General features: G+C 49.0%; 1 protein-coding gene across 2 annotated transcripts; it reads left to right on the forward strand.

Annotated features, from left to right (window-relative positions):
• The first annotated feature begins 3,112 nt into the window (after window positions 1-3,112).
• Flywch1 (FLYWCH-type zinc finger 1) lies at window positions 3,113-23,896 on the forward strand. 2 transcript variants are annotated; one of them, XM_028760805.1, is made up of 8 exons: window positions 3,113-3,296; window positions 12,219-12,559; window positions 12,940-13,371; window positions 14,406-14,909; window positions 15,064-15,327; window positions 18,761-19,024; window positions 19,754-20,182; window positions 22,858-23,896. In XM_028760805.1, exons 2-8 carry the CDS (start codon window positions 12,328-12,330, stop codon window positions 22,872-22,874), a joined length of 2,142 nt encoding a protein of 713 aa, XP_028616638.1. In that variant the 5' UTR covers window positions 3,113-3,296; window positions 12,219-12,327; the 3' UTR covers window positions 22,875-23,896. The 2 variants fall into 2 exon arrangements, with proteins under 2 accessions (XP_028616638.1, XP_028616640.1); XM_028760807.1 differs by lacking the exon at window positions 3,113-3,296 and adding an exon at window positions 3,422-3,438.
• The last annotated feature ends 1,290 nt before the right edge of the window (window positions 23,897-25,186 follow it).

Here is a 25,186-nt window from a genome sequence, read left to right on the forward strand (position 1 = left end):
ATGGTAAGTGGACTGGGGCAGGGTGTGATAATTATTCCTTTATCCCAGCATTTAGGAGACTGGGTGGTGGTGGTGGGGACAGGACTTGAGGTTAGAGAGCTGGCTAAGTTGGTAAATGCTACTGCTGCTGCTGAATTATGAGGACTGAGTTCTAGCATCCACACTTAAAAAAAAAAAAAAAAAAAAAAAAAAAAAAAAAGCATGATGTTGTGGTGCGGGCCTATAACCCCAAGGCTTCATGGACAGAGAGAAGGATCCCGCGGCATGTTGGTCAGCCTGTCTAGCCAAATCAACAAGCTTCAGGTTCAGTGAGAGACTCGGGTTCAAAAAATAAGAGGGAGCTCAGTTGAGGAAGGCACCCAATGTTGACTTCTGGCCTCCACACACAGGGACACGCACGCACGCACGAACGCACACACCCACACACACCTGAGAGCAGAATCAGGAGAATGACTAGAGGAAAGCAAGGAAGAAGAGGGGCCAGATGGGAACAAGGCGACCCTAACCTTTGTGTGTAAACGTCTATGTTTTCCTCCAGCCTATGTATCTAGTCTATGGACTAGAGTGGCCGGCTCTATCCAATACTCCTAGATTTCCATCGCAGAGACTGTCTCACAGTTGTTCCTGGCGACCACATAAATGGGGGCGCGCTTGCGCCGTTCCAGCATCTCTAAGGTGCGTGGGTTGTGAGCGCCTCCTGGAGGCGGTCCTGGATTACCACTCTCAGTCAGTTCTGCACCGCAGATTGCCAGAGCAAGGACTCCTTAAGCGCACGTGGCTTCTTGCACTGCATGGTGCATGGTGTATTAGATTTATTGCTCCCACTTCCTGCCCCATTCCCACACTACATAAACTAACACTACCAGGGAAGGGGTCTCTGCTCGAGCCACTGAATTTCCCAGTGTGGAGACTATAAGGAGCAAACAGTATATGGGATGGAGAGCCGAGAACCCAGATTTGAGATCACCAAATTGCAGAGGGCTTACAGCTTCTGCTCATGTGCGGAATAGATGTGTGGATAACAGTAGACCTGTGTGTGTGCGTGTGGGAGGGGGGTGTTGCATGAAACTGGTGTTTCATCAACTCTGAAGTGAAGGGACAAGGCAAATGTCCTGCTAATCCCAGGACTTTTCAGCTGTGTTAAAAGCAAGAAAGAGGTACAAGGGAGAGCAAGCATCCTCCCTGTGGGAGCAAGCCTCTTGCTTCTGCCTCCTCAATACTGGGGTTACAGGTGAGCAATCATCATGCCTGTTTTTAAGCGTTGACTTTTAAAACAGGGCTCCTTGTATCCTCAAACTCCTGATTATTCTTCTTTTACCTCCCAAGTAGCTAGGAGTTCAAGTGTGGACCATCATACCTGGCCAAACTGGCATTGTTCTTGCTGTGTTTGAGGTTGTCTCAAAATCCTTAAGGACTGGGATTGCAGATGTGGCTACCATACTCAGTTCTGTTTGTTTTCAAAGATTTGTCTGTCTGTCTGTCTATTTATTTACTTATTAGTTAGTTATTCAAGACAGGTTATTTCATGTGTATTAGTATTTGTCTGCATGTATGTGTCTATAACATGTACATGCCTGATTCTAGAGGAAGCCAAGAGAGGGTGTCAGATCCCCTAACTGAACTTGTCCTCTGAAAGAGTGGCTTAAGTGCTGAGAACCTCTAAGGCAGTGGTTCTCAACCTGTGGGTCACAGCCTTCTTGACAAATCTCTATCTCCAAAAAATATTTGCATTATGGTCTATAACTAGCAATATTACAGCTATGAAGTAGCAATGAAAATAATCCCATGGTTGGGGGTCACCACAGCATGAGGAACTGTATTAAGGGGTCCTAGCATTAGGAAGGTTGAGAACCACTGCCTAAGCCATCTTCCCAACACTGTTTGTTTTTGGAGACAGTCTCTGTAGAGTCAGCTTCCCAGGACTCACTGTGTAGCCCAGGATGGCCTCATTCTCCTGCCTCCGTCTCCGCAATTCTGAGATTACAGGGTTGTCTCTCCACATTTTCTTTTCTTTTTTTTTTTTTACATTTCTGAAAAAACCCTTTACTTTCTCTTTCACTTACTTATTCATCTATAGTGTTGTTTTTAAGACCCAGGGTCTCATGTAGACAAGGCTTGCCTTTCATTCTCTATATAGCTGAGGATGGACTTGAGTTCCTGATTCTCCTGCTTCCATTTCATTTGTGCCACACACAGCCAGCTCCTGGATTGGGACTGGAGGATATTTCAGGGCTTCAGTGTGCTGCATAAGAACATTCTTGGGAACTGGAGAGATGGCCCAGTTATTAAGAGCATTGGGTTGCTCTTCCAGGTTTGTTGTCCAGCACCCACATGGTGGTTCATAATGCTGGGCAACTCCAGTTCCAGGGGATCCTAAGCCCTCTTTCTGGCCTCCACAGGCACCAAATATGCACATGGTGCACAGATACGCATGCAGACAGAACACCTACATACATAAAATACACTTAAAATATGTCAGAAGTATGCTTTTAAAAAAATTTTTAAAAGAAAGGAAGGAAGGAACAAGACTGGGTGATCCCAGTACTCCCCAGTGTTGGGGAGGCAGAGGCAGGCTGATCTCTGAGTTCGAGGATAGCCTGGTCTATAGAGAGCATTCCAGGACAGCCAGGGCTACCCAGAGAAACCCTGTCTCAAAATAAATAAATAAATAAAATAAAAATTTAAAAATGTAAAAAAAGAAAGTTCTGAAGGTCACAGGATTAAAGAAACATTTAAGTTAACCACTACAACTTCCTAAGAACGCAATTAAATCCTATAAAGGGTCCTGTTCTCTCTGTCAATACCGCCGGCATCCTTTTAGTGATGACGCACAGCCTGCATCCCTGCTATAAATTCACCTGTCGCCCCGCCCCCCCGCCCCCCCCCCCCCCCCCGCCCCCCCCCCCCCCCCCCGCCGGATGCAGTAGCGGGACCTTGGGTTGTCCCGCCTTCTTCACGTTAGTAGACCCGCCCCTGATGCTGATTGGCTAGGGTGTCAAATTGACAATGCGCAGAGAAGACCCGGAGAATGGTATCCACCTCAGGAATGGCTCCGCGCCTCTGTTGCGCATGCTCACTAGTAGTCGCTAGGCTTTCCAAGCCGGAGTCTCTCGGGGGCGCGCGCGCGGGCTCGCTCCCCAGGGGGCAGTTGGCGGCGGGAGCGGGCGGCGGGAGCGGGCGGCGGGGTCGTGGTTCCTAGAGCAGCCTGGGCTGCTAGGCCGGCGCCTCCGTTGGCGGATACTCATACGAAGGACCGGGCGGCTCAGCCGCCGGAGAGGCAGGGCCCGCTGCGGTCGGTGAGGACGGGCCCCTACGGGTGGGAGGGTCGGGCCAGTGGAGCGATGCTTGGTCCGGCATCCCTGGGATCGCGCCCGGTGCTGGGAAGGGGTCCCAGCTCTGCAGCTCGGGCTTGGCGCGCCTCCTTGTCGGACATCCACGGTGCGCCTCCTTTCTACTTGATCTCTCCATCAACCCACCCGACCCCTGTACCGATCTTAACACCTCTAAATCCGGGACCACATATTTGCCCATCTTCCTTGGACTGTGTCCACCCAGTGCATGTCCATCCAGCTCTATCCTCCGTCGCGGCCCATCCTTGGCGGCCGCATGTCCCAGTGACCTTGCACTTTTTGCCGGTTGTTACCCCTCCTAGTTCAGACTATAGATTGCCCATTATGGCTTTCAAACTTTGTGACGCATTCTAGACCGAGAAATATGTTTTATGTGTATATTCTGTGCCTGAAGATAGATTCGTGAATCACAAGTTTAAAGAGAGCCGCTTACCAGTCTCAAATGACGCAGATGTATTTGGGCTCTGTTCTAATTCATTCTGTTCCGTTCCATTCCGTTCCATTCCATTCCAAATGACTGACTGACTTGCTAACCCATTGATTCAAGTCCTAGTTTATCTGACAGCTTTAAACCTTCCTTTACTTCTTACTCTACAATCAGATAACCATTCCAAAGAAAGACCTTTTTTTGTTATGGTGGCAGTTTTGTTTTGTTTAACTTCTTTGCTTTCCAGGGTCCTTACTATCGCTGGGGCTTGGTTTAGATTTCAGGCATGATGCACGTATGTTCATCTCATTGTTCTCCCAAGTGCTACTAGTCTGACTTGTGGAGAAAACCCACATATGAAGTAGGGGAGAGCTGATGCTACATGCTCACCTATGCAGATGACGATGGTTTTAGCTGGGGTGGGGGATGTGAAACTGAATTGTTAAGAAGAGTAATTTGTCAGCTTGTCGGTCCTCTGGAAGACTTGGAGTGGTCAAAGGTGAAGACCATCAGAGCACTGCCCAGACCTAGCTGGGCTGAAGAGGAGGCAGTGAGGGAAGAAGCCGGTGATGACAGGAAAACAGACGGAAGATGGTTGTGATTACATACACAGGCACATCAGTCCATCTAGCCAAGGTTCTGGTCTAGGATTGGGGAAATATATCAGTTGGCTTCCCGTGTCTCCTGTGGGTTTTCCTTATCATTCTGAGTTCTGAGTGTGTGTATGTGTGTTCGTGTGTGTGCCTCTGTGCATGCATGCAGAAGACTGTTTATCACTCTCTACCTTATTCCTGTTTGTTTCAGGACGGGGGTTTTTCTATGTAGCCCTGATCTGTGGGCCTCAGGTGGCCCTAACATTCACAGAGATCCTCCAGCCCCTGCCTCCTGAGTGCTGGAATTAAATGTATGTCCCACCATGTCCTGCTGCTGTGTCTACATTGCTAAATTGCTTTAAAATAGTATCCTCGGTTCACTGTCCCATCCCCACCACCACCACCACCAGAAGACACCCAGGAGTATTGGTTCCATGACAACTTGGGGAAAGAGGTGGTAGTGGGTTTTATTTAGAACATAAAGGCCAAAGGTTCCAGTGAACATCGTACCCTGCCCTGCCCATCACAGTGAAATGAGATCTGATCTAGAATGTCACCTGTCCCTAGAATGATGCTTGTACACACACTCCCAGGATGTAATGGAAGGAAGGTGAATAATCCTGTGTTCAGTCTGTGTTGTAACCACATGGATTATTAACCAGGTAAAGTGCTCTGCCTACTCATGACTCATGGAAGAGGCTATTAGGAGAGGAGCCATTGAAATCATGTAGAACATTTCTTCCTTCCTTTCTTTCTTTCCTTCCTTCCTTCCTTCCTTCCTTCCTTCCTTTCTTTCTTTCTTTCTTTCTTTCTTTCTTTCTTTCTTTCTTTCTTTCTTTCTTCTAAGATTTATTTATTTTATGTATGAGTATATGTATAGCTGTCTTCAGACATACCAGAAGAGGGCATTGGATCCCATTACAGATGGTTGTGAGCCACCATGTGGTTGCTGGGAATTGAACTCAAGACCTCTGGAAGGGCAGTAAGTGCTCTTAACCACTGAGCCATCTCTCCAGCCCCCAGAACATTTACTTTTTAAAGATTTTAATTTAAAAAGTGTTTTGAGGCCAAGATCTTGCTATATTGTTTAAAATGGTCTTGAGATCCTGGGCTCAAGTGACCTACCTCAGCCTCTCTGGTAGCAGAAATTATAGGTGTGAACCACTATGCCCAGCTCAGGAGGGTTTTGTTGTTTTGTGTCTTTGTTTGCATTCAGGAAGGTTTTTTTGTTGTTATTATTGGTTGGTTGTGGTAGGGTCTCACTGTGCAGCCCTGACAGGCCTGGACGTCTTTGTATAAACCCGGCTAGCCTCTAACAGAGTTCCCCCTGCTTCTCTTCCGCATGGCTGGATTAAAGGAATATGCTACCACACCTGTCCTCAGGACTTTTATTTTAAATAAACAACGGGGCCTCTCTCTTCCTTTGCTCAGGACCCTGCTGAGCTTGGGTAACAATTGGACTTGTGAAATGATTTATGTTTGTGGATGAATCTCATTTGCAGTATCTCATTCACTACTGGGGGGAGGGGCGTCAGAGGAAGAAGCCAGGAATGGATCTCCCATCTTATTTTTTTGAGACAGAGTCTCACATTGAACCTCAAACTCACAATTTCAGCAAGGTTGGGTGGCAGCAAGTTCCTGAGATCTGCCTGGCTCTGCAGCCCAAGTCTAGGGTTACAGACGGTCATGTGACCCTATTTTCCATAGGTGCTGGGGAGTTGAACTCCGGTCCTCACACCTGTACTGCATGTACTCTTACCCACTGAGCCATCTTCCATGTACCACTTTTCCTACTTTGCAAGTGAGATTAGTTAGAAAAGGTTTGGAGCTTGGCTCAGGTCTCCTGTCCAGCAAGGAGCGTTAGGTCATATAGTTTATCTCCCATGTAAAGGTAACTGTTGCCTCCACTGTTAGCTGACAAGCGAGGCATCTGACTTTCAGGATTTTAGTTAGTCATTAGGGGTTGGACCTAGTTATGTCTGAAAGGCACTGGGTAATTTCAAATATTGCAGGGCTTCTTGCTGTTCTGAGCAACTGTGACCACCAGCAGGACCACATGTCAGAGCAAGCAAGGGAAGTGCCATAGTCACCCAGCTCTGTGACCTGAGTACTGAAGGAGGAGAGGTGGGAAGAATAACCGCAAACTTTAGACTCTGGATGTCTTGTTCACATTGGACTAACCTGGAAATACTCTGCTTTCTTCATAGACTTGTATTGAGTGAGAGGTAGGTATTACAAAATGAACACTAGCCGGGCAGTGGTGGTGCACACCTTTAATCCCAGCACTTGGGAGGCAGAGGCAGGCGGATTTCTGAGTTCGAGGCCAGCCTGGTCTACAGAGTGAGTTCCAGGACAACCAGGGCTACACAGAAACCCTGTCTCGAAAAACAAAAAAAACAAAACAAAAAAACCCCAAAATGAACACTAAAGCCTAAGTCATCAGGCAAAGGACATGATATAAGGCTGGGCATGGTGGCACATCTATAGTCTTAGCACTTGGAGGTAGAGAAAAGAGGATCAGGCACTCAGGACTGGCCATAGCTAATTCATGCATTTGATGCCAGCTGGGGCAGATTTCCTTGAGTTCCAGGCCAGCCTGATCTACATAGTGAGACCTGGTCCCAAAACAAGCACAAAAATAATAATAATCCTAAACAAATAAGTGCTGATGTCTCAGCAGATAAAGGCATGCTGTCTAGCCAAAGGCCTGAGTAGACAACCAGAATCCGTCTGCCATAAAGAGCTGACTGTGGCGTGCGTGCCCTTTGACCTATGCACACATGCACATAGGCATGACTGACACCAAGGTTGTTATTTGACCTCCACAAGAACCGTGATGCGCATGCCCACACTTATATTCAAGCATACTTATATACACTCAACACATATGTACAAAGACAAAGGTAAACAAAGCCCAGACACAGGGTTACATAGAGAATACTCACATCACCATCAACATGAATGTCAACATCTTATGCTTTTTATCTGATTTTTATTTATTTTTATTTTTATTTTTTTTTTAGTTTTTCGAGACAGGGTTTCTCTGTGCAGTCCTGGCTGTCCTGGAACTCACTCTGTAGACCAGGCTGGCCTCAAACTCAGAAATCCACCTGCCTCTGCCTCCCAAGTGCTGGGATTAAAGGCATGCGCCACCACCGCCCGTCCTGATTTTTATTTTGTACTGTGTTTGTGTGAAGGGGGAGGGTCTGGAAGGATAGGTGGAGGTTGGAAGACGACTCTGAGGTCAGTTCTACTTTATGCTTTCTGGGTTAGGCTTGTAGTTAGAGCCTTCATCTGCTGAGCTGTCTCGCTGGCCCTGATTTTTGTTTGACAAGAAAGATCTGACTATGTAGTCCAGGCTTGCCTCAAACATCTAATAATCCTTCCTCAGCCTCCCGAGTGAACTCTGTCATCATGCCTGGTTTTGTTTGGGTCTGGGGCTTGAGAGTGGCCTTGCTGCCATCAGGCAAGCATTCGAGCAGCTGAACTCCATCCCCAAAACCATTGGTTGGTTGGTTTATTTATTTATTTATTTATTTATTTATTGGTTTTTCGAGACAGGGTTTCTCTGTGTAGCCCTGGCTGTCCTGGAACTCACTCTGTAGACCAGGCTGGCCTCGAACTCAGAAATCCGCCTGTTTCTGCCTCCCAAGTGCTGGGATTAAAGGGGTGCGCCACCACCGCCCGGCGGTGTTTTTATTTTATTTTATTTATTTATTTATTTATTTATTTTTTTGTTTTTTGTTTTTTCGAGACAGGGTTTCTCTGTGTAGCTCTGGCTGTCCTGGAACTCACTCTGTAGACCAGGCTAGCCTCGAACTCTTGAACTCAGAAATCCGCCTGCCTCTGCCTCCCAAGTGCTGGGATTAAAGGCGTGCGCCACCACCGCCCGGCTGGTGTTTTTATTTTTTAAGATTTATTTTATATATAGATGAGTATACTGTTGTCTTCAGACACACCAGAAGAGGGCATCTGATCCCATTATAGATGGTTGTGAGTCACCATGTGGTTCCTGGGAATTGAACTCAAGACCTCTGGAAGGGCAGTCAGTGCCCTCAAGTGCTGAGCCATCTCTCTAGCCCTCCTTTGGTGTTTTTAATACAGTTACAGTCTGCAGTCGTCACCATGGCTAATTTTAGAACACTTTCATGACTACAAATAAAGACCTACATCGTTTAGCAATTACTTTACAATCTTCAGATCCCAACAGGCAACTGTTTTAGTCTCTGTGGGCTGGCCCACTCTACTTTTTATATGAAGAAATCCTTGAGACTGATTTTTCTTTCTCCCCCCTCATCCCCCCAGAGAGGATTTTTTCTGTGTAGCACTCTGGCTGTCCTCAAACTTGCTTTGTAGATCAGGTTGGCCTCAAACCCCTAGTGTTCTGCCTGCCTCTGCCTCCTGAGTTCTGGGATCAAAGGTGTGGGCCACCGCTGCCCAGTGACTGATGTTTTTCTTACTGGCTTCTGTCACTGAGGGTATGAAAGAAGCCAAGCATGGTGTTGCATGCCTTTAATCTCAGCACTGGGGAGTCAGAGGCAGAAGGATCTCTGAATTTGAGGCTAGCCTGGTTTATATAGGAGTTTCAAGACAGGCTATAGGGAGACCCTGTCTCCAACAAAAACGGGGCATTGTATTTTGGGGGATGGAGCCAGGGCCTCATCTGGAGAACAAGCACTCAGACACTAAGCTCATTTCTCCAGCTCCTTCAGAACTGAAATTCTCCATGAGGGAGACATAACCAGTTGTTCAGACATCTGTGCTGTAGATGAATCTGGTTTGCCTGTGATGTGAGGGAAAAAGGTATGACAGGTGGTTCTTGTACGCACGCTGTGAAACACAGCATGAAGTTTACCACTGAAACAGTTGTTAGTTGTCTGTTTCATTGGCATATGCGCATCATGCAACCCCCATCCCAGTTACACACTTCCTTCCTGCTCTCCCTCCTCAGCCCTGCTTGGTGCCTTCAGACCCCACTTGGCCTATATGCTGCACTCACGAGTATTTATGCTGTTTTTTGTTTTTGTTTTTTTCAGAAAGGGTTTCTCTGTGTAGCCCTGGCTGTCTTGGAACTTGCTCTGTAGACCGGGCTGGCCTTGAATTCACAGAGATCCACCTGCTTTTGCCTCTCCAGCGTTGGAGTTAAAGGCGTGTGCTACTACCCAGCCCTTTGCTTTCCCTTAATATGTTTTTGTTTTGTTGTTGTTTGTCCTTTACAGGTGAAAGTAGGATTCATTGTTCATGTGTGATGGCACTCTGGACTTTGAGTGTTTCCTAGGGTTAGTCACCATATCTAGTTGCCTGAGTGGAGGGACTTGGGATCATAACACAGGCTTGTACCCCAAGCCCTTTAATGGGTGAAAGTGGGCATAGACCCTCAAATCTAGGTCTAGTCAGTTGCAGTGACCAGCCTTTTCATGGGATCTTTCTATTTTATGGGGACTTCTTTGTATCTTTTGGGATGATAAATCTTGGAAGCGTGATAAACAGCTTTTGTTTAGGGGTTCATATAGCCTGCTCTCAGATTTGGGGTACAGGCCTTAGAGAATACGAGGGTTTCTCTTGTCATGCCGGCCTTGACTGAGGAGAAAGCCGCTAGGCTGGCAGAAGCAGAGGGACCCACAGGATCTGGCTTCCAGTGAGCCATGCTGGCACAGCCATCTGAAAGGCCTCTGACGAGGTAGAGGTCAGGGAGCCTGGCCCTGGTGGGTGGGCTTTCCTGAGTTTAGAGGCAAAGACACAAGGCAGAATGCAAATGAGTCTTAGGTCCTCACCTGCTAAGGGAAGGGTGAAATCAGTTGATTCCTGAACCTAAACTATGTGGGAACTGAAGGGTGGTGCATCTGGTAGACAAAGCCTCCAGCTTTATTGCCACAAGATATCTAAGGGGTCTTTGCATAGGTCCTGGGTCCCTAGCATCCCATGAGAGGAGCAAGCATTGGCGGCTCTGGAACTGGACTGGGTTCCTGATCTGCCACTGTTATGCTGGGTATGGCCTATGGGCAACACCAGCTGGGAAAGGCTACTAGGGATCCAGTGCTCTTTCAGCCTTAGGCCACAGTTGTCCAGTTGGACTCCAGAGATGACACTATCTTTGGGAAGCTGATGTGGGCTCCTAGACCAGGGATCCATAGGGCAGAAATAGGGGACCAGGAGGCACTGGACCCAGAGAACTTGTGGGTCCCAGTAAAGAAGCTAAAAATGGATCTGGAGTGATGCTCAATGGGACTAAGAGAACTTACTGCTCTTGCAGAGGATCCAGGATCTGACGGATTCTTCCAACCTCTGCAGGTATAAGGTACACATACACACACACATACATACACACATACATACATACACACATACACACATACATACACACATACACACATACACACACACACACATACATACACACATACACACACACACATACATACACACATACATACATACATACATACACACATACATACATATAAATGTACAATGAATAGATAACGGCTGGAGATGACTTGGTGGTTGAGAACATTGAACATTGAAATGCTCTTTCAGACATTTGATTCCCTACACCCGTATCAGTGGGTCACAACCACCTGTAACTAGAGTTGAAGGGAATCTGATCACACACACACACACACACACACACACACACTAAATCTAAATCTACTGGGCATAGTGGCATAGTCTTTAATTCCAATACTAGGGAGGTAGAGGCAGGTTGATTTTGAGTTCAAGGCCAGCCTGATCTGCATAGCTCCATGACAGCCAGAAATACATAGAGACCTGTCTCAAAAACAAAAAACTCAATAATTAATAAAAATAAATCTTTAATTTTTCTTTTAAACAGGGTATCACTATGTAGTCTTGGTTAGCCTGGAACTCAGACTTGAATGTCTTTGCTTCCTGAGTGTTGGAATTAAAGATGTGTACCACTAAGCTTTTAAAAAATTAAAAAGACATTAGAGAATCTAACAATGTCTGGAGTGCTACAGTCTTGTTTAATGGCTCTAACCAAAAAGTGAGACACTTTGCTAAACTTCCTATCACTTAATTGTTTCAGAGATACAGGAAGGTCACCTTGGGCTGGTACTCCAGATCTGACCATCTCTATCCAGACTGGAGGCCTGGAACCCTGCCCCTGACCAGTCAGGGAAGCACCAAGAACAGCAGTTGCAAGATCACTCAGGCTCAGCTGAGGCCTCAGAGTAGGTCAGAGGATAAGCTGTGAGAGCCCAGAGAGTCACATTTACCTGGGGCTAGACTTCAGCCTTCTGACATGCAAATACCAGTACTCACTGGCCTGGGTTCTTTGAGACAGGTGCCCAGCATTGAGGTAAAGGGGACAAGGCCAAAGACAGCCTAGGTAGGCTGAGCAGACACGGTGGGATTTCAGCCTCTCTATTCTCAGGCATGTCAGGTTTCAGTACCTCTCTCCTTGCTTATCCTATTAGATGGCCACCTTGCAATACTGATGCTGGGAGGGTCTGTACTGGACACTGATGAGGCTTCTAAGGTAGAAACTCAGTGACTCGGTATGTTAGTGAGCAGCAGCCCGGAGAGGCTCTTACTGTGCAGCGAGTTCACTAATGTACAGGGGGGTTTAGACGGGATTGTCAGGAAAGGTGCTGATAGGACACTGGCCCAGGGCTCCTGCGTATATTAGGTTTTATATTATATTATATTATATTATATTATATTATATTATATTATATTATATTATATTATATTTATTATAGGAAACTGCAGCCTCTCAATCCCAGGGCACCAAGCAAGTCCATATCCCCAGGCTTCATCCCTGGTCCATTTGTTAGAGCCCCCGGCCCCAGGGGCCTCTTCCACTGACTGCCTTTGCTCTTGTCTTAGGACTGAAGCTCTGAGCTCCCACATTCTGGCCTAGGAGGAGGAAGAGGAAAAGAGACCCATCTGCCAGCGGGCTGAAGGTGGCCTTGAGGGCCATGCTCTCGGTCTCAGGATGCCCCTGCCTGAGCCCAGTGAGCAGGAATGTGAGAGCGTGCGAGCTGGCCAGGAGCCCCAAGAGTCCTCCAATCTGGTCCCAGCCAGGGATAAAGAGAAACCCAAGCCGACAGATGTCATATCCCAGGAGACGTCTGGCACTGCCACCTTACCCAACAATACCCTCCAGGTCGAGCCAGTCAAGAAGCAGGGACGGATAATTCACCGGAAACGTAGTAGGGTAGATGCAGGTGAGATTCTGGAGCCCTGCCATCCTGGCTCTGCCGAGTCTGTTGATCTGCTTACCCGTCTCCATCCACATCCAAGGGTGACCTTGGATACCCCACGCTTTCTTCCAGTTGAGCCTCTTAGATTCTAACTCGAAGAACATTCAGTGCCCTGGCACCAGGCCCTTTCATGAGAACTGCAGCTATGCACAGAATTCTCTAAACTCCTTAAGTCCCTTCCCTACCACAAAAGCATCTTTTAGAACCTGGGCTTGCCTGGCTGCTAGGAACCCAATAAAGCATTCTGCCCACAGGACCCAAACCTATTCCAAGACCCACTCCCCAGGGCCCCTGACCTTGAGCCTTGCTCTAGAGAAGCTAATCCAGACTTTTTATGTCCCCAGTTGCCCCCCAGCCCCTGGAGTTCCGGAAGACCCGATTTGGGAGCCGCCTTCTGGTGCACAAGTCATTCCTGTATAAGCAAGAGAAGGCTGTAGGGGACAAGGTGTACTGGAAATGCCGCCAGCACTCAGAGCTAGGCTGCCGGGGACGGGCCATCACCCGTGGCTTTCGAGTCACAGAGATGCGGGACCACTGTCACCCACCTGAGAAGGAGGGCCTGGAAAGGAAAAGGCGCAAGAAGAAAAAGGTGCCCAGCTCAGACCTGCCTGAAGGTACCGAAGGCCAAGAAGATGGGGTGAGCCTATGGCTGTACCCTGTGGAGCCAGAGCCCACCCCTCAGCCCATCACTGAAACCCCAGAAGAGGAAGAACAGGGGTACCGATCCCTGGCACTGCAGAGCCTGCCTCCCAAGAAGCGCCCCACACCAGGAGTGGGTGAGTACATGGCCTCCCCTCACTTGGGTAGGAAAGGACCCTCACAGCTCCTTCATGCCCAAAGAAAAATGTGGGATTTCAAATGGGTTCTCAAAATGTGTTCCAAGTCAAAAATATAAATGCATCCATGTCACAGTTAGTCCGTAGGTCAGACAACTCTGTGGTCTGGGGATCCCAGGGCCTTTCAAGTTTTTTCTTTGTAGCCGAGTCTGTTATAGGACCCAGAAATCTACATACCAATGGGCAGGCTTTTGTGATTTTGGAATAAAGTTTGGACAGGGTTTCCAGGAGCAACGTTTGGCTTTGAGTCTCAGGTTCAAATTCCAGCCCCACAGATAAAGGGCTGTAGCTTCAGAATTCACATGAAGTCTGGGTTCTCTGGAGCTTGTGCCTGAAGCAGGTTGTGGCAGCTGGGACTATTGAAGAGCCTGTGGGTTGATAATAACCGTGTCATATCCTGCACTGCGTAGCTAAGTGAGAGGCGGCATGTATATGCTCGTAGAGTAGATAGGTGTGGCTTCGAGGGGGCTCAGTGTCTCCTGACCACAAGGATCTGAGGGTCTGAGTGGCTGCACTGGTAGGAGGGGCACTTCTTTTCGGTATGCTTCTGTTAAGATGATTTGAAGGTGTGCCTATGTTCCAAAGGAGGGGCTAGGGATGTTGCTTGGCGATAGAGCACTTGCCTGGCATCTGGAAGCCTTAGGCCTAATTCTATACACTGTAAAACCCAAAACTAGACAAAAATTTTTAGACAAATGCTAGAAAAATATGGACATGAGTGACCCTGAACATGATCTGCTGACTCAGAGCCCTGCTTGGCCCCTCCCATTGTGGTGTGAACTGTGAACTGAGTCTCATTGACTTGAAGAAGGAACTCTTGTTCCTTTTGGGTGGCTTGGTGAGAATGGACTGGGCTTCACATGTGCCCAGCTTAGGGAAATATGCCAACATTGGGGAGAAAGTACATGGCAGTTCCTCCTGAGACCCCAGACCCTTGCCCTTGGTGTGATGACTTTTCTGGGTCCTTCCTCCAGTACGGTATCGGCCTCTTGAGTTCCTGAAGACATGCTATGGGGGTACCTTCCTGGTGCACCAGTCCTTCCTCTACAAGCGGGAGAAGACGGTAGGAAGCAAGGTGTACTGGACCTGCCGGGAGCATGCCGTCCACGGCTGCCGTAGCCGAGCCATCACTCAGGGCCAGCGCGTGACGGTGATGCGCAGCCATTGCCACTCACCTGACATGGAAGGCTTGCAGGCCCGGCGGCAGCAGGAGAAGACCATAAAGAAGATACAGGCACGGCGAATTGGGGCTGGGGACTTGGAGGATTGCGATGACATCGAGGAATCACTGCTGCAGGGGGTGGACAGCCTGTTCTACCGCAGAGGGCCGAGCACACTGACTCTCAGCAGGTCCAAGTCCAAGTCCAAGTCCAAGTCCAAGTCCAAGTCCAGGTCCAGGTCCAGGTCCAGGAAACGAGCAAAGAAGCAGCAGGAATCCTTGCCGGAATCCCCCGAGGAGGACCAGGATGTGGAACCTGGTGAGTCTTATGTTTAGGGACTTGCTGGCCAGTTGGTTGCCTCAGTTTGGGGGGGGGGGGGTGGCCAGCCTTCTCAACCTATCCCTCACCCCCTACGCTTTATTAATGTACATCCTCTACTCCCATCCCTAACTGCCTGTCCTATCCCCTGCAGGAGGCCCAGAGTTCATAAAGACCCCTCTGGGGGGCAACTTCCTGGTGTATGAGTCCTTCCTCTACAGACGGGAGAAAGTAGCTGGTGAAAAGGTGTACTGGACTTGCCGGGACCAGGCACGCATGAGCTGCCGCAGCCGTGCCATTACCCAGGGCAGGCAGGTGACTGTGATGCGGGGCCACTGTCATCCACCTGACCTGTTAGGATTGGAGACTCTGAGGCAGCGGGAGAAACGCCCAGGCCCTGCTCAGTGGGATGGCCCAGGTACCTGGGGAGACCCTGTAGCTTTTTCTTTTGTGCACATGTCCTGCCCTCCTCCTTTCTGTAAATATTCTGGAAGTCATGGTCCTCTCTTCTGTACTTCTCCCGCCCTTTGTTCCCCAAACTCAGTCCATCTGGGTGTGGCTCTCCTAGGTCCCTCCTCACTTGCCTACATAGGCTTCCAGACTGAACCCTGATAAACCTAAGCTCCCATCTCTGACACTTTAGGAGTTATCAGTAGGGGTTGCCAAGTGTGGAAGGCCAGATTCTCATTCCTGCAGTGCAAACAGGGGGCCACAGGTCAGTGTCATGGTCTGGGAGCTGAGAGAGCTGAGCCTCTCTCCAGCTTGGTCTGTTGGACACCTGCATGCCAGAGTCCTAGTTCCACCCACTCAGCTGTCCAGCAGAGCCTGGTCCTCCTGCAGAAAGTGACTGTAGCCTTCACAGCAGGCCAGCACACAGCTCCTCAGCCTGCGCTCGCCTGCGCTCGCCAGGCTTCCAGGCCTAGAGTGTTTAGAGTCCGGAGTTACTTCCTGGACGTATTGCAAATATCAGGAGTTTCATCGTCTTTCCTTCCTTTTTGTTCCATTTCTTGATACAGGGAGATGATGCAGGGCGTGGAGGTGCCTGGCCTGGCCCTTGTTCCCAGCCCGTGCAGTCTACTCTAAACATCTCTACCATTGTTAATCTATTTAATCCATTTTTCAATTTCCTTGTTACCTGCTGACTTACAACCAGAGGAAGTGATTTAGCCTTGCTATATTTTTTGAATAGGTTAATAGGTTTTTGACTTTTTGTTTATTTTTTGGTTGTTGTTTTGTGGTATTTTGTGGTGTTTTGTTGTTGTTGTTATTTTTAGATTTATTTATTATGTATACAGTGTTCTGCCTGCACGTATCCCTGCAGGCTGGAAGAGGGCACCAGATCTCATTATAGATGGTTGTGAGCCACCATGTGGTTGCTGGGAATTAAACTCAGGACCTCTGAAGAAACAGCCAGTGCTCTTAATCTCTGAGTCATCTTTCCAGCCCTTTGTTTTGTATTTTGAAGCAAGGTCTCAACTATGTAGCCCTGAGTGGCCTCCAACTCACAGAGATCTGCTTGCCCGTGTGTGTGTGCACGAACATGCATATGGACACGCACACTAGGGCATGCATGTATTGGTTTAAGGATAACATGTAAGAGTCAGTTCTTCCTTCTCTCTGGGGAGTGAACTGACAGGCTTAGAGCAGGTGCTGTTCTTTTCTGAACTATCTCAGTATTATAGCTGCCATTTGTTCTTCCCAAGCTCTGTGTCTGCTGAGCTGGAACTCCCTGCACGTCTCCCCTCGCTGTGTGCTACCTCCACTGTCTTGCAGCTGCTGTATGTGCCCCTTCTAGGAGCCCATCACTGCCTCCATCCCATCTGCTGTCCTGCATCACATCAACAGGCAGCTCCAAAGCTTGCTGGACCCTGCTACTGCCTTGTCTGACGATGACCCCAGGCCTGGCTGTCACCTCGATTCCCTTGGCCAGATGCCCTGGCTCTGGGATTTTATTTATTTATTTTGGTCTCCTCTCTTTTGGTTTGGGAAGTCCTTGATCCACTCCTCTCGGAGAAGCCATTGAGACCCTGCTCATTTGGAGCCGTTGGTGATTTCCCTGCACACTTGTGGCATGGCTGTATGAGAGTGCCAGGCGACCCCTGCTACATCCTTGACATTTCACTGTTCACTGCCTCTGCCTCTTCTGCTGGAGTACTGTACCATTTTTATTTCCTGAAAACCATTTTTTTCTTTTAATGTTCATGTGTATAATAGCTGTTTTGTCTGTATGTATGTGTATGTACCATCTGTGTGTCTGCTGTCCACAGAGTCTGTGCCTGGTACCTGAGGAGGCCAGAAGAGGGCATGAGATCCCCTTGAACTGGAGTTACAGATAGTTGTGTTAGTGCTAGGAATTGAACCCAGGTCCTCCAGAAGAGCAGCCTGTGCTCTTAACCGCTTACTTCCCATCTCTCCGACCCTCTCCTGACAAGCATTCTAATTTCAAATGGCTTCTCCACTGTGGGAAGAGGTGGACCATTCCCCACAACCCTTCCCTCCTGGCCTTCTTCCCCACCTTTCCAGGAGCTCCAGAACCAGATGTTTCTATTCAAGCCCTCAGCCTCTTGGAGTTGTCCCCAGCTCTGTCATCCAGTGACTCCCAGTCTGTCACTGTCTTCCATGTCTCCATGCTTAATGTGTTCAACTGCTTTCTTTTTTTTTTTTTTTTTTTTTTTTTTTTGGTTTTTCGAGACAGGGTTTCTCTGAGTAGCCCTGGCTGTCCTGGAACTCACTCTGTAGACCAGGCTAGCCTCGAACTCTCGAACTCAGAAATCCGCCTGCCTCTGCCTCCCAAGTGCTGGGATTAAAGGCGTGCGCCACCACCGCCCGGCTCAACTGCTTTCTTAATGCAAAGCCCCGAAGTCCACATTCCGCCAACAAGCAGCATGGTCAGGACTGTCAGTGCAATACCCGAGTCCATGGTACCAGCTTCTGCCTTAGTCAGTGTTCTGCTGCTGTGAACAGATGCCATGACCATGGCAACTCTTAGAAAAGAAAGCATTTAACTGAGGCTGGCTTAGAGTTTCAGAGACTGAGTTCATTTTTGTCCTGGCTAGAAGCATGAGGATGCACAGGCAGACATGATGCTGGAGAAGTAGTTCACAGTTCTACATTTAGATCTACAGGCAACAGGAAGAGAAAGAGCCACTGGGCCTAGCTTGTGCTTCTGAAACCTCAAAACCCACCCCAACAAGGCCACACCCACCAATCCGTTCAAATAGTGCCACTCTCTGGTGACCAAGCATTCAAGTCTATGAGACTGTGAGAGCCATTTTTATTAAAACCACCACAGCAGTCCTTGTGGCTAGTCAAAGTAAGGACATGACAGGCAGGGGTAAGAGGGTCCTGTGGGCAAGGCCAGGCTGTTCTTCAGGTTCCTCCTACCTCCACAGCTCAAGCCTACACCCAGCCTAAACACACACACACACACACACACACACACACACACACACACTCAGTCCTTGAGTCATGAGACTCAAAAGTCCACTCTTCAGCTCTGAGCTGCTCTGACTCCAGCTCACCCTTGAGGCTATGGAGACCCGCCTGCTGGTCTGGAGGGCACCTGGTACAAAAGAGCAGACACCCCACCTCCTTCCTCAATTATCATCATAGAGAACACCACCCTCAGGGCCTAGCCTGGTCAGTCTCCAGCCTCAGAACAAGCAAACCCTGGCCTCTGAGGGCACTGTGGGGTTTGAAGTCACTGTGTACAGGAAGAAGGCATGAAGTAGGTGGTAGGGTCTCTCCAAGGTATGTGGTGTTCTTGGCTATGAAAAATGGGAATGTTCCCCATCCAAGGTCCCGTCTGCTCCCCGTGTCCCTTCCCTGAGTCTGCTTTTGTTTCTTTACAGAAGGGCCAGAGTTCCTAAAGACCCCTCTAGGGGGCAGCTTCCTGGTGTATGAGTCCTTCCTCTACAGGCGGGAGAAAGCGACCGGTGATAAGATATACTGGACTTGCCGGGACCAGACACGCATGGGCTGCCGCAGCCGCGCCATCACACAGGGCCAGCGGGTGATAATCATGCGCAGACACTGCCACCCACCGGACATGGGTGGCCTGGAAGCTCTTCGGCAGAGAGAGAACTTCCCTAACCTGACCCACTGGGAGGGCCCAGGTACGTGGAGGGAGTGTGGCTTCTCAATGCCCCGCAGCACCACAGCCCCTTCCCAGGATCTGTGCTTAAGGTACCGATTTTACTGTGCGATTGATTGCTATTGCTGAGAAACACTAGCTCTAGAAAAAGTGGGGGCAGTGGGCCTGGGGTGGTGTGGCTGTCAGTCACCAGAAGTGCACAGACATATGATGGAGCAGGATGACTAGAGACCGCCCCCGTCTGGACCTCTCTTCTTTTTCCTGTCTTCTCCCTGGGCCTGTTCTGCTCTGCTTGTTTTCACATGCTTTCTGGCCACACCCCCAACATCACATGGCCTTTGACTTCAGCTTCATAAAAACTAGAGAATGGCTTTGTGGCCAGTTGGTGGACAGGAGAATGACAGTCCCCCAGAACAAATACCAGATGAACTTCTGGTTGTCCAGCAAGGCCCTACCTCTGTCTAGGAGACCCCCAGCAAGCATAGAGTTTATGGTCTGGTGAGGCTTCCAGCAGAGCTCCAGGGATAGCCCAGGCTGCTCTGGAGCCCTGGAAAGGAAAGCAAGTACGTACTAAAGAGTGTCAGGACCATATCTGAGCATTAGTCCCCAGAGCCCTGAGGGGTAGGCAAAGGGATGGGAGCAGGGACCAAAGTGAATCCTCTTGGGATTAGAATGGACAGAGAGAGGCCCAGTCCCCTGTCGCCAAGGGCTGGGGCTCCAGTGCTCCCCTCACAATGACTCTGCCGTACAGAGCCGCAGGAGCCACTGGAGTTCCTGCAGACACCCCTTGGAGGCCGCTTCCTGGTGTATGAGTCCTTCTTGTACAGGAAAGAGAAGTCCGCCGGTGAGAAGGTGTACTGGATGTGTCGAGATCAGGCTCGGCTGGGCTGCCGCAGCCGCGCCATCACCCAGGGCCGGCGGGTCATGGTGATGCGGAACCACTGCCATCCACCCGACCTGGCTGGCCTTGAGGCCCTGCGGCAGCGGGAGAAGGCCCCGCAGGAGCAGGAGAAGGCCCCGCAGCAGCGGGAGAAGTCCCCACGGCAGCAGGAGAAGGCCCTGCAGCAGCGGGAGAAGTCCCCACGGCAGCAGAAGAAGTCCCCACGGCAGCGGGAGAAGTCCCCACGGCAACGGGAGAAGGCCCCCAGTGCAGCTAAGAAGAAAAAGAAAAAGAAGAAAGGTATACATTGAGTGACCAGGGGCTTTTGCCTAACTTATGCATTTCCAGAACCTTTGCCTCTCATTTCTCCTGGTCACTTCCTGTTGACATGAAACTATACCTACTTCTTCCTGGGCCTTCACCCAGCTCTCTTGCCAAACCATTCTTCCTCTTTTACTCGGAGACAGCTCAATACTTTAGAGGTTGTTGTCTCTTGAAAAAGCTGATGAAAAATATAGACCACCACAGAAGAATGCAAAGAATGCTGTGTGTTCAAATACAGGTACCACACACATAAAGTTTGTAAATACTTTTATTTCATTGAAAATTGGTTTACACCAAGTGATGGTGGCTCATGTCATTAATCCCAGCACTTGAGAGGCAGAGGCAGGCAGATGTCTGAGTTCAAGGCCAGCCTGGTCTATAGAGCAAGTTCCAGGAAAGCAAAGGCTACCCAGAAACCCTCTCTTGAAAAAAACTAAAGAGAAAGAAAAAAAAGATTAGTTTACTTTATAAACAAATATGTTGTTATTTTGAAATAGTGTTTTTATATATGTAACCCAATCTGGCATTAAACTCACAATAGATCTTAAAACAATCTTTCTTTCTTTCTTTCTTTCTTTCTTTCTTTCTTTCTTTCTTTCTTTTTTTCTTGAGACAAGGTTTTTACCTAGCCTTGCCTTTCCTCAAACCCAGTCTATAGACCTCTGCCTTCTGAATGCTGGGATTAAGGGTGTACATCACCACAGCCTGGCTAAGTATACCTAATCTAATCTATAGCATCTATATCTATATACAGATATTTTAAAGATCTACTTTTATTCTATGAGTATTTGCCTGCATATATGTGTGTGTACCATATATGTACCTGGTACCTATGGAGTCCAGAAGAAGGAGTTGGATCCCCTAGAATTTAAGTTACAGAAGGCTGTTAGCTGCCACGTGGGTGCTGAATACTAAACCCAGAGCAGCCAGTGCTTTTAACCACTGAGCCATCTCTCCAGTTCCCTTAGGACATTCTTGAATTCTGATTCACAAGTGCTAGGATTACAAGTGCTCTTATGGCCGGGCGGTGGTGGCACACGCCTTTAATCCCAGCGCTTGGGAGGCAGAGGCAGGCGGATTTCTGAGTTCGAGGCCAGCCTGGTCTACAGAGTGAGTTCCAGGACAGCCAGGGCTACACAGAGAAACCCTGTCTCAAAAAAACAGAAAAAAAAAAAAAAAAAAAAAAAAAAAGGTGCTCTTACCTATGTGGCCTGGACTCGATTCCTGGTCAAGGAAAGCATTTACTGGGGCTGGAGAGACGGCTCAGGGGTTAAGAGCACTGACTGCAGAGGACCCAGATTTGGTTCCCAGCGCCCACATGATGATAGCTTACAACCCGCTGTAACTCCAGCACAGGGGCTTTAACACCCTCTTCTGGGAGCCAAACATGTGCTATGCAGATAAAATACCCCCCACATAAAACAAAAGTAAACATTTTTTTTTAAATGAGAGGGAAGAAAGGGGAGGTATTGGCATATAGAATAATAAAAGAATCCTGAGGCTGGAGAGATGGCACAGTGGCTCAAAGAACTTGCCACTCTACCAGAGGATTCAGGTTTGGATCCCAGGACCCATGCATGAACCCACAAGCATCTGTAACTCCACTTGTAGGGTATCCATTACCCTGTTCAGAGCTCAGAGGGCACACATGGCATATGGATATACACATATTACACATAAATAAAAATTTAAACTAAAATAATAAGCTAGGTATAGTGGCAGATGCTTTTAATCCCATTACGACAGAGGGAGAAGCAGGTAGATTTCTATGAGTTCAAAGCCAGCCTGGTCTACATAGAAAGACCTTGTCTCAATAAATAAATAATGAATAAAACAGCCATCGGCTATTACAGATAACATTTCTTGTATGAGAACAACATCGGTGATTTATTTAGTGGATGACTGTGGAAGAACTGGAAGTACACCTCAGTTGTAGAGCACCTGCTTAGGGTGTGTGAGGCCCTGCATTTAATGCCCAGAACCACAGAACTACTCCAAGAGTGATAGAAGTTACAAAAACCTATTTAAGAAGGGATTGGAGCAGGAATCATTGTGGGAGTGTTTCCACCAGGTGGTCCTGGTGAAGTTCCTCAGCTTCACGCTGAGTCAGAGTTGCCCCGCCCAGCCACTCTCATCACTTTGACCCCACAAGCTGTTTAGGGGTGATTTGTGACCACATAGTAGATATAGACTAAGACAGTCACCTACAGGTCTGCTGGCTCTCAGGACAGCCTCCAGGCACAGTAAACTGATTTTATTTTTGTGGAGGAAAAGAATTCGCGCATGCCTACCTACAGACCTAGTACCACAGAGGCCGAGACAGGAAGGCCTCCCTGGGCCAGCCGCACGCACGGTCAGTTCCAGGCCTGCTTCAGCTGTATAGTGAGATACAGCCAGCAAACGAACACAAACAAATAACTCCAAAATAACTCACACTTAGACCGTAAATATACCTTTAGTTTGTTTATTTTTTGATACAGGGTTTCTCTGTATAGCCCTGGCTGTCCTAGAGCTCACAAGGTAGACCAGGCTGGCCATAAACTCACAGAGATCCACCTGCCTCTGCCTCCTGAGTGCTGGGATTAAAGGCATGCACCACCATGCCAGGCTTAAATAAACCTTTGTAATGATGCACATTTCTCTGTTATTAGGAAAATCAAAGAGCTAAAACCGAGCAGCCAGTCTTGCTGAAGTGAGTCTTCTCTGGAGCAGCAGAGGAGCAGCTGGCGCCCCAAATGCTTTCCGTCCACGCAGGCATTTCCCGTCATTCAGATGCGCTTGATGACAGCTCTTTTCACTCTTCCAAAGCACCTAGGACCGGAACATTTCCTCAGAGGTCTCCCAGGAGGAGCGCTTGGACTTTTGGTAGTCACCGAGCCAGATAGGTAGCCTGCAGGCCTGTCCCATGCTGCTCTCACCGTTATGACCTTAGACGGCTGTGGAGAAGTGTGTCTGGACTGACAGACCTCTGCCCTGCTCTGCTGTCCAGGCCTCAGCACCATCTGCTTTCGGAGCATGCTGCCTTGCAGGGAGCTTTCCAGTGGAGTGTGACCCTGTGTGAGCCCCATGAAGTTCAGCCAAATGAAGTCATCCTAAGCCAGGATATGTATGGGAACTTCCTGCCACCCTCTGAAGACAGTGCAAGTCACAGCAGGGTTTTGTTTTGTTGCATCTTTTAGGGACAGGGGTGAGGTCTTTAGTCACTTGCTGCTTGCTAAGGCACATCCAGCCCTGACCATGGCAGACAAGCTAAAGGCTTCGCTGTACCTTCCTGGCAGACTTTGCACCCTGCATTCTTTCCCAACTTAAACCTCTGTCCACAGTTCTCGGGAGCCAGCCCAGAGGTCAGGAGGAGGTGACACCAGGTAGACATGCTCTAGTGGCAGTGGCACCACTGAGAATTGCCCACCCTGGTGTCACATGATGCCCAAGGTCAGTTAGATGGCGTCAAAGCCCGCCTCCTGTAGAAAAGCTTAGCAGAACTAAGGACCCACGCCAGCAGTGACACTCTAATGTCCCCGGGAACTGCAGAATTTCCTGCGTGCTGCACCGTATCATAGAGCTGCATGCTCCTCTCCCTTAGCAAGCAAGCCATGGAGAGCCACCCCAGTGGGATGGTAATGGCCTGGTGCCTACCACTGGCTTCCGCTCATCTGCTTCCCTCAATAAACCCTATGTAGTCTCATGGTACAGAGCTGCTATATGTTGGTAATAGTCTGCGCTGCCACAAACCACACACCGTCTCTGCCAGATGCTGGGGCGGCATGGGCTTGGTTAGTAACTCCTGGGCAATGGTGTTTGCTTGGCCCAGATCAAGACTTGGAAGGGACCTGCTGAGGACCTGTTCCCAGCCACAGGGAAGGTTTGAAGGGTGAGCCACGTACCACCCCTCAGCTTGAGTTCTTCTGAGCTCATGTGATTGAGTTACGGTGAGCCCCAAATGGAAGTGGTACCCCAAACAAAGGCTGGCCGAGTTTGCCTCTTGAGACCCTGGATGCCTCCTGGGCAGGTATCTCCTCATTTTTCGTCTTAGCCATACCTGTCCCTGATTACCAGCCATCCTGGGCCTCCACCTGAAATTTGTCTTCAGTCCAAAGAGATGGTCTGAGGGCTGGGGAAATAGGTCAGTTAGTAAAGTGCTTGCTACACAACCATAAGGACCTGAGTCAGAATCCCAGCAGCCTGGGGAAAGCTGGGCCTGGTGCATATGTCTGTAATCTCAGCACTGGGTAGGGAGAAAGAAGAGCATTTCAAACAACTCAACAGTGGGGTGGGGTTTGGTTTGCTTTTTCGAGACGTGGTTTCTCTGTGTAGTCCTACCTCTAGGTAGCCGTCCTAAAACTCACTCTGTAGACCAGCCTGGCCTAAAACTGAGATCCACCTGCCTCTGCCTCCTGAGTGCTGGAGTTAAAGATGTGTGCCACCACCACCCAGCAACAGTGGGATTATATATATATACATCCCTGTCTCTCTACTTCCAACTCACCTGGGACCAGCTACTCACCCTGTGACAGGAGCAGCTTCCACACCCACTCATGCCTCCAGGTACCTCCTCAACCTGCCAATGGAGACTCCACAGTGCCTGCCATGGAGTCCCCTCCCTGGCTGTGTGTGTCAGGTATGATTACCCGATTTAAGGACCAGACACCAGAGATATACTTAAGGATGTCTCCAGGGCCCACTTGGGATACCACCACAGGCTTTAGCCCTTCCTCCAACTTGCCTCAGCCTACAGCCTCTTGCTCTGGAAGGCCAAAAGATATCCAGATATCTCTGGGGAGACTAATCTTCTGCTCTTGTTCTAGAGGATTCTAATAGACTCAGTGACCTTCCTGACCATAGCAGAGGCCCCTGTGGAAAAGGAGGGTAGTAGAGGCTCTGCAGGCTCTCCTGCAGCCCTAGACATTTGTACCTTGATCATACTGGTCCCCTGCTCACACCTCACTGCCCTCAGGCCCACCAGCCTGTCCTGTCCAGCAC

This window comes from Grammomys surdaster, unplaced genomic scaffold (genome assembly GCF_004785775.1).
Source record: "Grammomys surdaster isolate TR1022 unplaced genomic scaffold, NIH_TR_1.0 126612, whole genome shotgun sequence".
NCBI lineage: Eukaryota > Metazoa > Chordata > Mammalia > Rodentia > Muridae > Grammomys > Grammomys surdaster.

What these genes read in the sequence shown, in the direction of transcription:
- Flywch1 (XM_028760805.1), top strand. Translation starts at nt 12,328, where the DNA reads ATGCCCCTGCCTGAGCCCAGTGAGCAGGAATGTGAGAGCGTGCGAGCT. An exon ending in GCGCCCCACACCAGGAGTGG is followed by an intron (nt 13,372 to 14,405) that starts GTGAGTACATGG and finishes TCCTTCCTCCAG; the next exon opens with TACGGTATCGGCCTCTTGAG. An exon ending in TGCTCAGTGGGATGGCCCAG is followed by an intron (nt 15,328 to 18,760) that starts GTACCTGGGGAG and finishes GTTTCTTTACAG; the next exon opens with AAGGGCCAGAGTTCCTAAAG.